Genomic DNA, 19,092 nt, shown 5'->3' with positions numbered 1-19,092 from the left:
ACGAGTAGATTGAACTGGTCAGATGGTCCCGCTCCCACCATCACCTTGTTGAAGTCCACTCCAAGCTATTCCGAGCATCACATCAGTGTCTCGATTCTGTTCTGTCCGGCCTTGAGAAATCTTTATTCTATTTTTAGATATTCTAAGAGCCAAATCCAAGGACGAGTTGATAGTCATGTGATGAAACTCACTGGCGTTTGAATTAAGATGGAGTTATCTAGGACTTGCTAGGTTTCGGAATCTTTAAGAGGTTATTATTGGTGTTAAAATAACTTTAAAACCGAGAAATACTTTTTGATAACATGAAGCTGAAAATAGCGTCAAGCGTACCGTGGTCGGCGGTTCAAACCTCTGTGCGGCTATGTGGTCTTGTTGTATGACACTCACTTTCGGATCGGAAGGTCCTGGGTTCGAGCCTCGCGCTCGTCGCATAGTTGAGTCCTTGGAAAAGGCTCTTTACTCACATTCTCTCAACGTACTCAGGTGTAAAATGAGTACCTGGCCGTTAACAGCGTTGTCTTTGTCAGAAAAATTGTAATATCGCCTAACAGGCGGCATGTCCCGTCCTACATGTTAAATGTTGCTGTGGACTAGGGACCCCTTGTAAAGCGCTTTGAGCACATTTAGTGGATATTGTGCTATATAAACCTCAAAAAAGCTTTTTACTCCAAAGGGTAATAAGGACGCCTCATAATTTATTATATCCCTTTTTTTTCTATTATACTGTAGTAAAATCGAGTTTTCCACAAACCTAAAGGTTTATTGTAATGAGCGTTTATATTCTATTTATTCCATTAAGGAAATACTGGTAATGATGGTATCACCAATCTATTTATCTTATGAAGTATTTCTCATGCAAATAAATTATTTTAATTCTAAATACATTCTTTCAAAACTGAGCCCAACCATTAGACATTAGACCATTAGAACCTAGGACATTATCAAACAATAATATTTTCGATTCAATTGGATAAGTCCTCTCATTATATGATACCAATGTTTACCTTCAATGGATCTTCAATGTCGAGATAAGGGTTTTCTTTTTCTTTTTTTTTAAACTCATCTTTTCATATCTTTTATAGATTTTGTTGTACATGCACTATTACAATTGGATTAGCAATAATAATAATAATAATAATAATAATAATAATAATAATAATAATAATAATAATAATAATAATAATAATAATAATGATAATAATAGTAATAATAATAATAATGGATAATAAAAAATAATAAAAATAATAATAATAATAATAATAATAATAATAATAATAATAATTAATAATAATAATAATAATAATAATAATAATAATAATAATATAATAAAATAATAATAATAATAATGATAATGACGACGACGATAATGATGATATGATGATGATGATGATGATGATGATGATGATGATGATGATGATGATGATGATGATGAGATGATGATGATGATGATGATGGTGAATGATGTTGATAATAATATAATAATAATAATAATAATAATAATAATAATAACAATAATAATAATAATAATAATAATAATAATAATATATCCTTTGTTACAGCGATTTACCCCACTTAAACAGGCAATTGGCGCATGTCTTGTAAATTAAATGTTTACTGTTTAATTTAGCTCGGGGGACAGGAGAGGGTTTTGGTAGGTAATACATGCATTTAACGAGAGAAAAAAATGATTTTTGAATCAAATGTGTTTATTGATTTAAGTTGTATTCCAAGGTTATATTTTTAATAGGAAGAAAGAAAACCAGTGTTTGATCTATGAACAATTTAACTGACGAACTCTGGAAAATAAGTTTCCAATATTACCCATGAAAATTCGTCCTTCAAATATCGATCGATTTAAATAACCCTCAACTTGGCAAAAAAAAAAAACTCTCAAACTGTGACCTTGCTAGGAAAGAAGAATATATATATATATATATATATATATATATATATATATGTGTGTGTGTGTGTGTGTGTGTGTGTGTGTGTGTGTGTGTTTGTGTGTGTATACATATGAATGGTATTATGTCGAATGTAACAGTGATATAAATTGAATCTTAATATATAACATAGAAATATGAAATCTTTGTATCTCGATCTGTTAAGGGTTGTATTCAATATTTACAATCATACAAATAAACCCAATTCAAGTCTTCTATTTCAGGCGATAGATTTAGTTTTCGGAACCCAAATCAACCCAACATAATACCGTTTTGAGGAGATGTGTCATATATATGGCCTGTGGTCTAGTGGTATGACACTCGATTTCGGATCGGAAGGTCCTGGGTTCGAGCCTCGCGCTCGGCGCATAGTGAGTCATTGGAAAAGGCTCTTTACTCAATTTCTCTCACCGTACTCAGGTGAAAAATGAATACCTGGTCGTTAACAGCGTTGTTTTTGTCCGAAAAATTGTAATATCGCCTAACAGGCGTAATGTCCCGTCCTACATGTTAAATGCTTCTGTTGACCAGGAACCCCTTGTAAAGCGCTTTGAGCACATTTAGCGGATATTGCGCTATATAAAGCTCAATTATATATATATATATATAATACGACAAACACGTACATAAATGTATTCCGTTAAGTAGACAAACAGCCAAGAAACGATAGAGTGATCGATCTCCATTTCACCTAAAAAGTGTGATGGAAATTTTTAAAACGCACTCGCCTCTCTGCCTGTCGCTGCCGGTTGTGCGTCGATAGCGATAACGAGAAAAGCCAATGGTATTCTCCTGGGCATTACAGCACTGGAAGGATTCTACGCCTCTGCTAGTCAAGATTAAATCTGAGATGTCTGCGGGGAGGTGTTAATATATTGCTTGGCTGGGGCTGGCACTTTTTCTTTTTTTTCTTTTTAACATTCTATGTATTTCCCCTTTTTAAGGATTTGATGCTGGTGTTGTTCGCTATTTGAAACCCGTTTCGTCGTATTGGTATTATTTCGGAATGAACTGGATGTAGATAATTGAGTTAATATTCAGCATTAGAATATTAATATTTTTGTGTGTTAAGAAGCAAAGCTTAGCCTGATCAATAAGGGCACTTATTTTAATACAAATTTTGTATTTTTTTTCTTACAATTGAAGTTTGTGTATCATGTTTATTACTGAAAAGATACTGTTTTGAGAAGACCGGTCACATTTCAAAAGAAAAATAACCAATTTTTTTTTTTTTCCTATATTTGTTTTCGTTTCAGGAGCCAATGGGAATAGACGGTTACATTTCTATAATTTTCAGACTTGCTGTAGCTAGCTGCTGCTTTGAGCTGATGGAGACGTAAACACGCCAAAAAGATGTGTCTTATAGAAATCTTGTACAGTTTCAAAACATAGTTCTAAGGAAATCCGGCCATTCTTTTCATAAATATCCTCAGGATTGTGTTGCCAACAAAAGCTCAATCCGCCAACACAAGCATGAATCTACATCGACTAGTTTTAAATCCCATCACCCAAGCGGGTGCAACTTGGATACCTGTTATATTAACGTTCACATGGCTATTTTCCCGGACTTTGGCCTTAAACTTGGACGGGACACCCGGTTCGTACATTCAGTATCCGGGATGGAAACCTTGCACCAACGGATCTTTATCCCTAGAATTCAAAACATCGCAAGAGAAAGCTCTTCTTCTCTACTTCAACAAGGGCAAGTACTTATTCTTCGAGCTCAAGCTATTAAAAGGGATTGTGCGTCTCCGAGTTAGCGTTGACGAAATGACAGAAATCATTCGCGGCGGTCACTCGTTGAACGACGGGAAATGGCACAAAGTAGAGATAATTCAAAATGGCGACGTGACGTCATTGGTTGTCGATCACGTCACCAACACGAAAGCGACTCCAGGGTTGGGCAACAACCTTTTATCTACCTCTGCGCCCAACCAGACGTTCGTCTTCATCGGCGGATTACCCGAAGAATACAAAGTGCACAAATTTAGAACGCTTGCTCTTCAGACAGTTATCTACGAACCTCGACTCAGAGGATCCGTTCGGAATTTGTTTTATAGAAATTGTGGCGGGGAGCCTTTCAGACCTTCGGTGGTTCAGATGGAAGGGATATTGACCAGGGACGAGGACCTCTGTGAACGCGGCAATCCTTGTCTGAACGGAGGACAGTGTCTAACCACTGACAACGGACTTTATTGCGATTGCCTAGAGACAGAATACAAGGGGGATCGCTGTGAAATACGTGAGTGTTTTGATCTTATTTCAAAGTTTAGTATTTTTATGCAAGAACGGCTATGTGGTCTTGTGGTATGACACTCGTTTTCGGATCGGAAGGTCCTGGGTTTGAGTCTCGCTCGGCGCATAGTTGAGTCCTTGGAAAAGGCTCTTACTCATATTCTCTCACCGTACTCAGGTGTAAGATGAGTACCTGGCCGTTAACAGCGTTGTCTATGTCGAAAAAACAAATTGTAGTATCGCCTAACTGGCATCATGTTTCGTTCTACATGTTACTTGTTGCTGTTTGTCAGGGACCCTTGTAAAGCGCTTTGAGCACGTTTAGTGAATGTTGTTCTATATAAAAGCTCATTTAAAAAAGTAAATTTAAAAGTGCTTACACCTCATTTCTTGACCGCTCATTAGCTTTTGGTGTGTGTGTGTGTGTGTGTGTGTATTTGTGTGTGTATGTGTGTGTGTATGTGTGTGTATGTGTATGTGTGTGTGTGTATGTGTGTGTGTGTGTATGTGTGTGTGTGTGTGAGCGGGATGGGGCTAGAGTAGGGGGAAGCTGTTTTGTTGTTTTATTTTGCTTGTGAGAGGGAGAGGGTGCTTAGAAATGAAGAGAAACCCTTTGATAGAGACGGACCTTAAATGTTTTCATTATCGCATCATAACTATCATCATCAACCTTCTCCTCCTTATCTTCTTCTTCTTCATCATCATCATCATCATCATCATCATCATCATCATCATCATCATCATCATCATCATCATCATCATCATCATCATCATCATCATCATCATCATCATCATCATCATCATCATCATCATCATCATCATCATCATCATCATCATCATCATCATCATCATCATCATCATTCTCATCATCATCATCATCATCATCATTCTCATCATCATCATCATCATCAACATCATCGTCATCGTCATCATTACCGATAATCAGGAGGTCTAAAGTACGACGACGAGACGAGGCAAGTGAATGGCTTTTTCTCTTGTATTTTTTTTCTGCTTTGTCGGGCACTGTATCATACCAGATGTTTTCAGACCTTTACCTTACACCAGTGGCTACTCCTTGATTTGCCACTTTAATTTTCATACCACAAAATAAACCAGCTATCATATCAAACCGACTCATCATCATCATCATTGCCTTTTTCACCCTGGGTCAGGGTATAGGCCACAGTCAAACAGTTTCCATCATCATCATCATTGCCTTTTTCACCCTGGGTCAGGGTATAGGCCACAGTCAAACAGTTTCCATCATCATCATCATTGCCTTTTTCACCCTGGGTCAGGGTATAGGCCACAGTCAAACAGTTTCCATCATCATCATCATTGCCTTTTTCACCCTGGGTCAGGGTATAGGCCACAATCAAACAGTTTCCATCATCATCATCATTGCCTTTTTCAACCTGGGTCAGGGTATAGGCCACAGTCAAACAGTTTCCATCGTCATCATCATTGCCTTTTTCACCCTGGGTCAGGGTATAGGCCACAGTCAAACAGTTTCCATCATCATCATCATTGCCTTTTTCACCCTGGGTCAGGGTGTATAGGCCACAGTCAAACAGTTTCCATCCTTCTCTATATCCATCATCACCATCATTGCTTTTTCAACCTGGATCAGGGTATAGGCCACAGTCAAACAGTTTCCATCCTTCTCTATCATCATCATCATTGCCTTTTTCAACCTGGGTCAGCGTATAGGCCACAGACAAACAGTTTCCATCCTTCTCTATCCCGAGCTATCTTTTTTTTTTATCTCATACCAGGTCTTACCACTTCTCTGTATATCAAACCGACTAGGAATCCAATATTGCCGTACTCTAACCCCCCTTCCCCCCCCCCCCCCCAAAAAAAAAGAAACCAAAAAAAAAAAACAACGTGACATCAGATTATTGAATCCAATTAATAATACTACACATGATTATATATCGTTTTGCATTGGGATGAGAGAGAGAGAAGGGGTGAGAGAGAGAGAGAGAGAGAGAGAGAGGGTGAGAGAGAGGAGGCGAGAGAGAGAGAGAGAGAGAGACAGAGAGAGATAGAGGGGGGGGGGGGGAATTAGATTTCAACCAAGACACACAAAAAATGTTTTTCTCCTTTTTTCATCACATTGTAACATGTTTTTCAACATTCGATACGGTGCTTTGTTTCTTTAATTTCAAGAACGTTGATAAGAGTTTTCTGTTTCACGGAGAATAAATCAATTTTAGCCAATAGAATATCGAAATGTAATATAAATACAATGACGTCACAGCGAATAAGCCTTATGTTACGACAATGAACTTCTCCTATTTCGTTTCATTTACTTTATCATTTATTATATTAAAGCTTTTGCTTTCAATTTGAACAAATTAAAATCTGATTCGTTGATTGGTTAAGTTTTTTTTTGCGGCTAGTGGTCGTGGTATGGCACTGCCTTCAGGCCAGAGAGTCTTAGGTTCGAGTACGGCTCTGAGCGTTGCATGATTGAGTCCTTGAAAAATTAAGTGCTCTTTATTTTGAATCTCTTGCCGCAATTATATGTAAGATGAGTATCTATCTGGGCGTTAGCAGCGTTGTTAAAATGAATTTAAATTGAGCTTTATATAGCGCAATATAGCGCAATATTCACTAAATGTGCTCAAAGCGCTTTACAAGGGGTCCCTGGCCAACAGCAACATTTAACATGTAGGACGGGACATGCCGCCTGTTAGGCGATATTACAATTTTTCGGACAAAGACAACGCTGTTAACGGCCAGGTACTCATTTTACACATGAGTACGGTGAGAGAATGTGAGTAAATAGCCTTTTCCAAGGACTCAACTATGCGCCGAGCGCGAGGCTCGAACCCAGGACCTTCCGATCCGAAAGCGAGTGTCATACCTCTGGACCACATAGCCGCTTTGATAAATATTAGTCCGTTTAGCGTGTGATGCGTGAGCGGGTAGATGGTGTAGTAAGTTATTGACTCTCTTTCGTCTGGAATATCATGAAGTTTGAATCTCCTTGCTAGACAAGTGCAATTTTTAGGACACCTTAATCAACATAAATGTATTGAACATCTTGCTCTCACAGGCAAGATAGAAGGTAAAAAGAGTAAAGGTAGACCAAGAAAAACATATTTGAATAGTTTGAACAGCTGGGTGACAAAGAAAGAGAAGATTAATATTAGTTTTCAGATGTTATCTGATCAGAGAGATGAATGGCGTACCATGATCACCGATGTCTGGCACAGACTTGGTACTTGAGGCAGAAGAAGATATCGTCGAAAAGCAAGTGTCATGTCTCGTTTTACATGATCAGTCTTGCTGTTGGTTTGCAACCATTGTAAACGCTTTGAATACGTTTGGTAAATATTGCGCTTTACAATTGTTCATTTTTTAATATTTCAAAAGAAAGATTGTCAATAATTGTTTAATATTATGTACTTTGTTGTGCCGAAACCGGAGTGCATCACAGGAGAGGGACACCCCCCCCCCCCCACACACTCCTCACACACGAACCGACAAAGAAAATAAATGAATTAACAAACACTAAACAAAAGTACCAAAAAATCCCAAAAATCTCATTTAAAAAAAAAAGAAAAAAGAAACAAAAGCAAAGACAAAAAAGCAGTATATCATTATCAACAATAAGCAACTTCAGCAACAAGAACAACAACACTAACAACAACAACAACAACAACAACAACAGCAACAACAACAACATCAAAAACAAAAACAACAACAAGAACAACAAAACTAAATGTAAAGTGTAAAAATTGCTGAGAATAGCCTCGATCTTGATAACTTCATCCAATTTCCAATTTCCAATGGAATGCACCGGGCAGAATCATCCAATTCACGAAATGAAAATCTGTGATCAATCTAGAAATTAAATTTCCACTATGATGGGATTCTCACACATTTTTTTTCTGTTGGAATTTCCAACGAATTTCCCAATAGCATTAAAACTTTTATTGCCCATTCTGACGTCATATCCGCTGGAAACGTAATATTTCGTCAACAATTTTTATGGATCCTCTCAAAATGGTAATATTTTGAATGGTGGATTGTCAATGGTATCAGATTTCTTCCATTATTTAGCTTTTTTAATGAACTTTTATATAGCCCAATACGCACTAAATGTGCTCAACGAGCTTTACAAGGGGTCCCTGACCAACAGCAACACGTAACACGTAGAAAAAAACACGACGCCTTTTAGGCGATGTTACAATTTTTTCGGACAGAGACAACGTTGTTAACGGTCAGGTACTCATTTTACACCTAAGTACAGTGAGAGAATGTGAGTAAAGAGTCTTTTCCAAGGACTTTTCAACTATGCGCCGAGCGAGGGTCAAACCCAGGACCTTCCGATCCGAAAGCGAGTGTCATACTACTAGACCACATAGCGCACAATGATGTTCCATCATAACAGCTTCTGGTTCTATACCATTTCACTAAACTTTTCAGTAACAAAATAGAAATTAGTGTGAGATAGAGATCTGAAAAAGTGTGTATGAAAAAAAAAATTGGAGCTACTGCAATGAAATGCCTTCGTCCTCGTCCTCTCGTGTTCAATGTTTGTGTTTTGTGATGGCAGTGAGGGTTCACAATTGGAGACGTCGCGTATTCTTGTGAAGAATTTTAGGCATTAAATCGTCCCAACTATCTGGAATAAAAAAAAAATTGAGCTTTTTTATATCGCAATATCCACTAACCGTTCTCAAAACGCTTTACAAGGGGTTCCTGGCCGACAGCAACACTTAACATCTTGGATGGGACATGACGCCTGTTAGGCGATATTATTACAATTTTCCGCACAGAGACAACGCTGTTAACGGCCAGGTTCTCATTTTACACCTGAGTACAGTGAGAGAATGTGAGTAAAAGCCTTTTCCAAGGACTCAACTATGCGCCGAGCGAGGGTCAAACCCAGGACCTTCTGATCCAAAAGCGAGTGTCATACCACTAGATCACATAGCCGCACAAATCGTCCTAACTATCCGATAGCTTTTGTGGTGTAATGGCAGCATGTCTGGCCTGTAATCAGGAGGTCTAGGGTTTTTTTCTTTCTTTCTTGTGTTTTTTCTGTCTTTCTTTGTCTGACACTGTTTTATTCATACTCTTTCGGATCTTTGCGTTTTTAGTTGTGTTTTTATTTGGGATGGTGCGAGATGGTCGAGTGATTAAGGCATTATCCTAAGATCCGGGATGTCCGGATTTTGAGCTTCGCTTCGACCATTTTCGATTGATTTTCCTCGCACAGGATTTTAAACCCCCCAATTTGCTCACTTACGTAGTATGGAAAAAATAACGATAATATTTGAATTGTAATAAATTGAAAACAACAATTCAATACTTATCGTTATTTTTTTCCCTTCGAGCTTCAAGCAGCAACATTTTCACCACTTGTTATGGATGATTTTGTTGACACTTGATGTTTTTCTTATGAGAATATGTATATTATTCCAGGATGGAATGCCTAGGAAACGGCGGCTAACGATGCCTTGCGAAAGTTCGAGATTTTAAACAGTTGTTTTCATGTGCTTTGGAGTCCATAATTTGAATACTGAAGATCGATCAATGCCTTCAACCTGTAATTTAGCTTCTTTCACTGACTTGTTACTAACAATTGGTGATAATTTCTTTATCTACAGAACAACAAATCTTAAAACATAGTAATTTTATCAATTAACTTTCCATACAGCTACCTAGTTAAATTCGATGGTTTAGACAAGAAAAAGAAAACAATATGATATATATGTCTATATATATATATATATATATATATATATGTATATGTATGTATGTATATGTATATATGTACATATATATATATATATATGTATATATATATATATATGTATATATATATATATATTATATATATATATATATATATATATATATATATATATATATATAAAAATCATTGAGAATTTTGAAAATAGATGTGACACATCGTGTCAAGGTGGTATTATATCGGAATGAACAAGATGGTGTAACTCCAATCCCCAGTCACAAAATACAGGACGGTTACATTCATATGTTATGTTAAGGATAAAAGCCCATATTACCAAATTACAGAAACTGACATGTAGTGATATTGATTGTTTTAATTTAAAACTCACATTTTAGCTCTTCATTCACCACGACCTAAAAGAAGATAGTGTCCGCGGATGGCAAATTTAATATGGAAAAAATGGACGTTTTTGACCTGTTAGTTTTTACATTATTGAACTATCTGCACGTAGCTTCAATCCGTGTGTTTTCATTGACTTAAACCAATTTAAACACACTCATTCAGTGCGGTGTGAGAATATGGGTAAAGACCTTTTCCCAAGGACTTAACATTGTGCAGTAAACAATAGGTTTCAAACCTGGGACCTACAAGTCCGAAGACGAGTACCATACCACAAGAAAGCAAAGCCGTTCAACAATAAAATTTATTTCTAAAGCGCACACTTCGATTCCATAAACACCTTTCAGCGCCTGCCACAATCTAATACAAACAACTATTTAGTTTCTCTTCACAATAATATAATTTCCACAATCTCTTTTCGTCGCCTCTCCCCAAACTAACACAGTTTCTTCCGTCCTTCACACCCGAATCAATCCCAAACCCGTTGATCTCTGATCTCTGTCACATCCTTCGTGTGTTTTTCCATTAGTCTGGCTTGCTCCACGTCCACAAAAATCATCGACTTTTTATATCGAGACCCCACTTTACATCAGAGTTATACAAAGAGATGATTAGCGGAGCATTTTTTAGCATGCAAAACTCTGAACATCATAATATTTAAGTCAAAATAGTCTGCTAAAGTTGGTGTGCTTATTGGTTAATTTACTTTCTTATGTTGGTCACGCTATTAGGTGTGTATATATGTAAGGATTCTTACAATCCTCTTGATTTTTGGAATGTTTCCAATCGCTTTACGAGCTTGCGAGCGCGCATTGGGAACAAAGTTCAAATTCCAAAACACAAGAGTGTAAGAAATCTTTTATTCTGCACTTTATCTCCGAATAAAAGACATTAAAAATATCTAAATAATACATCTCTTATTATGAATCTGATTTTAGTGTAATATTCGCCTCAATTGCCAACATATCTAACTCCTGAACCTTCAACGAAGATCTCAGAGCTCAGACGTTTTGACAAGGTGTGGATTCCCAAAAATGATTTCACACAAAAATCACTCACTAAAATCATCGCCTTTTCTAGACCCTCTCCCTACACCCCCCCCCTCCCCCCCCCTCCCCCGACGTGCTTTTATTTGCGGATTTAATAATCCAAATTGTTATGGGCTCATTTTTAAAATGGAAATCCACTCCAACCAACGCAATGTATTTCATCCAAAAATGAAGTGGGTAGGAAAATGCCATAAGACAACAGAGAATAAAAACTTTCTCTTTCGCTGCGGCGATGGGGTCTCGAACCCGCGACCTTACTGGTACGACAACTCCGCCTGGCGGGGAGATCGTGACTCTACCATATGAGCTATCCACGGCATTTATTTATTTCATCAAACCAATGTTAAAACAAGCATTGTACTCGGCTTTCAGACCTCCAAATATGTGCACGTAACTCTCCCCTCACCCCCCCCCCCCCCCCCCCTCCCCGATTCCAACGATTCCAAATTGCCTCCCTCAGGGCCTGTATTTACATCAGATTTATCGCAATGAAATATTTTTCATTGTGAATTCTGTATAATTTCTAGACCCAAAGCTCCCAGCGTCTACTGCTCGTGTCCTTTATCAAACCATCCATCCAGCCAATCTGCACATTTTTTGCATGGGTAATTCCAACGCATTGACGCTTTAATTCTTTCTATTGATTCTATCGTTCTATTCTCTCGTAAAGAAATGCAAATTTTGCTGCTGGGAGCTCGAAGGAAACAAAATCATAAAATGGAATAGAAACTCGAATTTAATTTACAAAGACAATTATTGATATGGACGTTTCGGTATTTTCCTTTTTCATCAAAACACGATGAATGAAACACTGAAGAAGAAAGAGACACAGGATGACGTTGTTAAGTCAAACAGAAAAGCAAAGACGGTCCAAAAAAAGTGTCTTTTAAAAACCCAAAGAATGAAATACAATACAATAAATAAAACAGCAAAAACAAGAACAACACCGACGACGACGACAACAACAACAACAACAACAACAACAACACCGACGACAAAAACAACAACAACAACAACAACAACAACAACAACAACGAAAAACAAATACAAAAACCATGGCCCATGTACTCTGCCAAATCAGATTATCTCCATATTTTCATTTTTGGCCAGAAAGCATTTTCATCATACACCGATCGGTGAAGATGACAACCAACTTGCCAAAACATCTCAAACTCAAGTCCTCAATTGAATCTTTTCTCTACTGGAGAAAGAACGACCAAGAAAATTTATATTATATATATATATATATATATATATATATATATATATATATATATATAAAGGAGAAAAAAGGAGAGAGAGAGAGTGAGTATGAGAGAGAGAGAGAGAGAGAGAGAGAGAGAGAAGTATGTATGTGCCTGTGTGTGTGTGTGTGTGTGTGTGCGTGTTTGTGTCGTGTACGTTTATGTGTAACTGAGAGGAAGAGAGAGAGAGAGAGAGAGAGAGAGAGAGAGAGAGAGAGAGAGAGAGAGTAAGCATGGGAAAGGTTTTAGCGGGGGGGGGGGGGGGTGTGGAGGTGGAGAAAGAGTAACTCACAAGTGACTGAATGGTTTTCAAATCTTTAGAAAATAGGAAAATAACAGATAACTCTGCCGTACTGTCACAAAAAAGCAACACATTTTAAGAATTTTGGCCAGAAATCTCGTCCTTCAAATATCGATCGATTAAAACGACCTTCACCTTATCAAAAACTCTCAAACCTGGGATGGCAGAACTGACCTACATTTAAAAAAAGTTGGTTTCATCACTTTCTTAATGGATCGCCTCTCATATCTAAAATCGTTATATTCCACGAGACAACAAATATTTTCTGATGTTTTTATGGCCAAACATTAATAACTTAAAAATCTTTTAGGCTTCCTCCACAAATCAAATGAGAGACTTCTGATGTTTACGAGTCTTTCCTGTCCTCCCTTTTCAAATTGCATTCTCCTATTTGCCGTGAAGCTTTCAGCACCTAACAGTTGATACCCCTTTGCATGCCACGCCTCCGTCTGACTTCCTTTTTCCTCTTAACCTCTAACCTTTCCTTCGTGTTTGCACTTCCGCCTGTAAGCGTAACAACGTTGTTTCAGCAGCCAGAAGAGCTACAATAAAATATGGATGCTTTAGTGCTGGCTTTTCCGCTGCGGCGATGAAAAATTAAAAGGGACTAGAAAGCATTTCATGTTAACGGCTAGAGTAAAGCAGTAAAAGGGGCTGTCACTGTTCTCATTTTACTGTTCCCATGCTGAACTCAACAATGGATTATACAATTTCATTTCCTGTGGGGAAATGTTGATTGGAATGTTCACTAGTTGCAGTAAAATAAAAAAAAAAAACAACAAAAAACAAAACAAAACAAAAACAAAAACAAAACAACAATAAACAAAACAAAACAAAATGATAAAAAGAAAAACCCAACACACAATGGAAATGTTGATTGGAATGTTCACTGGTTGCAGTTAAATCAAAAAAACAAAAACAAAACAAAACAAAACAAAAACAAAAACAAAATAACAATTAACAAAACAAATCAAAATGATTTATAAAAAAAACCCAACACAAATGAACCTCCACCCCCCCCCCACACACACACACACAAACACACACACCACTCCCCCCCCCCCCCCCCCCAAAAAAAAAAAAAAAAGTAGAATTATAAAATGTGTTGACTACATGGGTTACTGATCTGTGACGAATGACGACGATGGCTCCAAAAAACAATGAAATATGACACAATAATAATCTTGCAATAGATAGTTCGAAGATGACGTCACTCAGGTCTTTGTTATTGTTTTTTGTCATTCGCGTTTATGAGTAATGCTCACTGAACTGTATTAACCTGACTATAAACGTTCATGGATACACACAGTTTTGTGTGTTGGTCCGTTATACTTCCGGATGGCAATGTTATGAGCTTCTTAGCCAAGCGCATACTATCTTTATGACCGGATGAACGAGACGCCAAAAAATTAACTTTTTAAAAGTTGACATTTTCCCTACAAATTAAGAGAGTTGAGTCTTTCTTGGTATTGCAAAATAAGATAAAACAAGTAAATTATTAACTTAACCCAGGTCTTTTGTTAGTTTTGATTATAAATTGCAATTTGAGCATAAAAATACGGGTTAAGGCGGAGAGATAGATATATAAATAGATAGATATATAGATAGATAGAGAGAGAGAGAGAGAGAGAGAGAGAGAGAGAGAGAGAGAGAGAGAGAGAGAGATTATATTATCAAGCTGTACAGATCGATATTTATGACTCATAACAAGATCAGGGAGCTGTTACATTATTATAGTTTCTGTATTCCAATACCAGTACTCCGATTTTATTATTTGTAATTATATATTTTTTTAGTTTTAGGATTTCCTCAGCTATTGAATCGCCTTAGTTAAGTGCTGCAGTCATCAATCTGACAAACGGATCTGACAAACTATGACGCGCAGGTCTGATAACCGAACGCAATTATGGGCTTGATTTAATACGTTGTATTAAATTGATAATATTTCGCTTTATAATATATAATTGAGCTTTTATATAGCGCAATATCTACTAAACGTGCTCAAAGCGGTTTACAAGTGGTCCCGGGCCAACAGCAACATTTAACATGTAGGACGGTACATGAGGCATGTTAGGTGATATTACATTTTTTTTTCAGACAGAAACAACGCTGTTAACGGCCAGGTACTCATTTTACACCTGAGTACGGTGAGGGAATGTGAGTAAAGAGCCTTCTACAAGGACTCAACTATGCGCCGAGCGAGGATCAACCCAGGAACTTCCGATCCGAAAGCGAGTGTCATACCTCTGGACCACATAGCCGCTTTGATAAATATTAGTCCGTTTAGTGTGTGATGCGTGAGTGGGTAGATGGTGTACTAAGTTATTGACTCTCTTTCGTCTGGAATATCATGAAGTTTGAATCTCCTTGCCAGTACCTTGAATTTGTTATTATTTTATAGAGGTATGGTTATAGATAGAACGAAGATGACGTCACTCAGGCCTTTGTTATTGTTTTTGCCATCCGCGTTTGTGAGTTGTTCTCACTAAACTGTATTTAGCAGACTATAAAAGTTCATGGTTACACAGAGTTTGTGTGTTGGTCCGTTATACTTCCGGATGGCAATGTTGTGAACTCCTTGGCCAAGCGCATTCTATCTATAGATAGTATGCAGATGACGTCACTCAGGCCTTTGTTATTGTTTTTGCCATCCGCGTTTGTGAGTTGTTCTCACTAAACTGTATTAACCAGACTATAAAAGTTCATGGTTACACAGAGTTTGTGTGTTGGTCCGTTATACTTCCGGATGGCAATGTTGTGAACTCCTTGGCCAAGCGCATTCTATCTATAGAAGCATATTATTATAGCCCTTGTGAGGCCGGTCAAAAGACCGGGTAAATGGGGAAGGGCATCCTGGCAGTTACACTCAAGCCACAACTAATGAATGAATGAAATAAGACACAGTAAAAGACTCTACCTCTTACCCCAATTCCGAATTGGGTTACAAAGTTTGTAAACTATTTGATGAACTAGGCTTCACAATTAATACCAACAAATCTTGCCTTATACCAACCCAAGAGATTACATATTTAAGGTTTGTCTTAAATTCAAAGACAATGACCATTTAGACCAACAGAGGAAAAGATTAGAAAAATTAAAAAGCTTTGTGATAGTTACATTCGGGAAGAATTTATTACCATCAGAAAATTAGCGGAAATCATAGGATGACTAAAGTGAAGTGTTTATCAATAAAGATGAGAGAATATAGATTGAAATGGGTTGGACATGTTAAGAGACGAGAGTGGGAGGACGTGGGAGGGAAAGTATTGGATATACAATTAGCGGGAATGAGAAAAAAAGGGATGCCCCAAAGACCAGATTGATGGATAGGGTAAAGGACGATATGAAATAACTGAGCCTGAAGGAAGTAAATGCTATGAACCGAGATGCATGGAGATGAGGCATTCATTATGGTAACCCTGCCAAATGCAGGATACGCTGAAAGAAGAAGAAGAAGAAGAAGAAGAAGAAGAAGAAGAAGAAGAAGAAGAAGAAGGAGAAGAAGAAGAAGAAGAGAAGAAGAAGGAGAAGAAGAAGAAGAAGAAGAAGAAGAGAAGAAGAGATGATGATGATGATGATGATGATGATGATGATGATGATGATGATGATGATGATGATGATGATGAGATGGTTATAGCAGCATTTGTTATGATTTGCATTTCAAATTAATTTTTGTTCACAAAAATGTTAAGAGAGACATAACAATGATAATCGTTTTTAAATGTGAATTGTTGATGATAAATGGAATACTAAGTGTCGCTGACCCCGCTGTTAAATAATAAATAAATAAAATAAATATTTAAAATCCCCTTTATTGATCCCTCGAGGGGAATTGTCTATGGGGTATATTCCAAGAAAATACTGGAATAATTCATGCGTCAGAGACGATATCGCTGTCCTCTGCTGTTGTCGCTATTGTTGATGGGATGGAGTGAATGCTGTTTCTGGGGGGAGGTTGGTGGTGGTGGTCTGGTGGGGGGGGGGTGGGGGGTTGGGGGGCGTGCACTCCCGTGAAAGCCACACTAAAAGAGGGGTTGAAATAGTGATGGTAGACTGTTGTTGGTCGAGGATGAGGGGGGGGGGGTGAATTCCCGTGAAAGCCACACTAAAGAGGGGTTGAAATAGTGATGGTAGACTGTTGTTGGTCGAGGATGAGGGGGGGGGGTGCACTCCCGTGAAAGCCACACTAAAAGAGGGGTTGAAATAGTGATGGTAGACTGTTGTTGGTCGAGGATGAGGGGGGGGGGATGTGCACTCCCGTGAAAATCCACACTAAAAGAGGGGTTGAAATAGTGATGGTAACTCTGTTGTTGGTAGAGGATGAGGTGGGGGGGGGGGACGTGCACTCCCGTGAAAAACCACACTTAAAGAGGGGTTGAAATAGTGATGGTAGACTGTTGTTGGTCGAGGATGAGGGGGGGGGGGCGTGCACTCCCGTGAAAAACCACATTAAAAGAGGGGTTGAAATAGTGATGGTAGAGTGTTGTTGGTAGAGGATGAGGTGGGGGGGGGGGGGCGTGTACTCCCGTGAAAAACCACACTAAAAGAGGGGTTGAAATAGTGATGGTAGACTGTTGTTGGTAGAGGATGAGGTGGGGGGGGGTGCACTCCTGTGAAAAACCACACTAAAAGAGGGGTTGAAATAGTGATGGTAGACTATTGTTGGTAGAGGATGAGGTGTGTGGGGGGGGGGGGGGGGCACTCCCGTGAAAGCCACACTAAAAGAGGGATTGAAATAGTGATGGTAGACTGTTGTTGGTAAAGGACGAGGGTGGGGTGGGGGAGGGGGGGGGAGTGGAATAGTGATGGGTGGAAAAACTAATTGACATTGATATTGTGTTTAAAAATACAACACGTCGTGTAATGAGTTTTGGGTGAGTGCAGCAGAAACAGAAACAGCTCACGCATTGCATTTACAATGACAAATAGTGGTATGTTATTGCCGATACATGGTCGAGTGGTATGATACTCGCCTTCGAATCAGAAGGTTCTGGGTTCGAGTCTCGGCGCATTGCTGAGTGATAGGAAAAGGCTCTTTACTCACATTCTCTCAACTTATTCAATGTAAAATGAAAACCTGGCCGTTAACAGTGTTGCCTTTGTCAGGAAAATATTGTAATAATTTAGTAACAGGCGCCATGTTTCACCCTACATGTCAAGTGTTGCTGTTAGCTAGGAACCCCTCATAAAGCGCATTGAGCATGTTTAGTGGATTTTGCACTCTGTAAATGCTCGTCGTTTTATGAAATTATGATCTTGTTGGATGATACCCGGCTTCTATCGGCAGGTTTTTGGTTCGAGCCCGGTTGTGGGCTGCCTAAAGTGGAGTCCACGAAAAAGGCACTTTACTTACATTCTATCACCCTACTCAAATATAAAATGAGTACCTGGCCGGTTAACATCGTTCTCTCTCTCTCTCTCTCTCTCTCTCTCTCTCTCTCTCTCTCTCTCTCTAGTAGTGGCGCTTTACAGATGCCCTACACATTAAGTTTTGTTGATTGCCTAAATTCCCTTGGTAACTCTCTCCTTACCAGCATTTTATAGAATTTCCCCCGAAAATTCACACCCACCCGAGACAAAATAGAATTTTTCTAATCAAACAAAAAAGTAACAAGTGCATTCTATACAGCAAAACGATGTCTACAACACAATGTTTTTAGTATTTATGCCTGTAATCAAAGCGTTTCTTTACATTTTGTGATGTACAAGATAAATCAGAATGAGAAAATTGTCGGTTGCATCGTAACGAATGTGACGATTTTCCTATGATTGGTAAGGAGAGGGTTAAAGTGTCGGAAGGAAAACTAAAACATTATCAATCTCATTCTGATTCTTATTAGGTACGAGTCATGAGGAAAACTACAACATTATCATTTTCAATCCGGTTCGTATTTGGTATGTGTCATGAGGAAAACTACAAAATTATCATTTTCAATCCGGTTCGTATTTGGTATGTGTCATGAGGAAAACTACAACATTATCATTTTCAATCCGGTTCGTTTTTGGTATGTGTCATGAGGAAAACTACAACATTATCATTTTCAATCCGGTTCGTATTTGGTATGTGTCATGAGGAAAACTACAACATTATAATTTTCATTCCGGTTCGTATTTGGTATGTGTCATGAGGAAAACTACAACATTATAATTTTCATTCCGGTTCGTTTTTGGTAAGTGTCATGAGGAAAACTACAACATTATCATTCTCATT

At 38.1% G+C, this 19,092-nt stretch overlaps 1 protein-coding gene across 4 annotated transcripts in view; it reads left to right on the top strand.

Annotated features, from left to right (window-relative positions):
* LOC144970832 (neurexin 1-like) overlaps positions 1-19,092 on the top strand; it is a 228,912-nt gene that overhangs the window by 56,331 nt on the left and 153,489 nt on the right. For all 4 annotated transcript variants that reach the window (XM_078910936.1, XM_078910919.1, XM_078910911.1 and 1 more), the window contains exon 2: positions 3,197-4,182. In XM_078910936.1, coding sequence (XP_078767062.1) covers positions 3,414-4,182 — 769 coding nt within the window. In that variant the 5' untranslated portion in view covers positions 3,197-3,413. The remainder of the gene's footprint in view (positions 1-3,196; positions 4,183-19,092) is intronic.

The sequence above is a fragment of the Berghia stephanieae genome, chromosome 1 (genome assembly GCF_034508935.2).
Source record: "Berghia stephanieae isolate SIO BIC M18660-M18661 chromosome 1, UCSD_Bste_1.3, whole genome shotgun sequence".
In the NCBI taxonomy this organism is placed as follows: Eukaryota; Metazoa; Mollusca; class Gastropoda; order Nudibranchia; family Aeolidiidae; genus Berghia; species Berghia stephanieae.
Note: the sequence above shows the minus strand (reverse complement) of the source record. Positions and strands in the feature narration are given on the sequence as shown.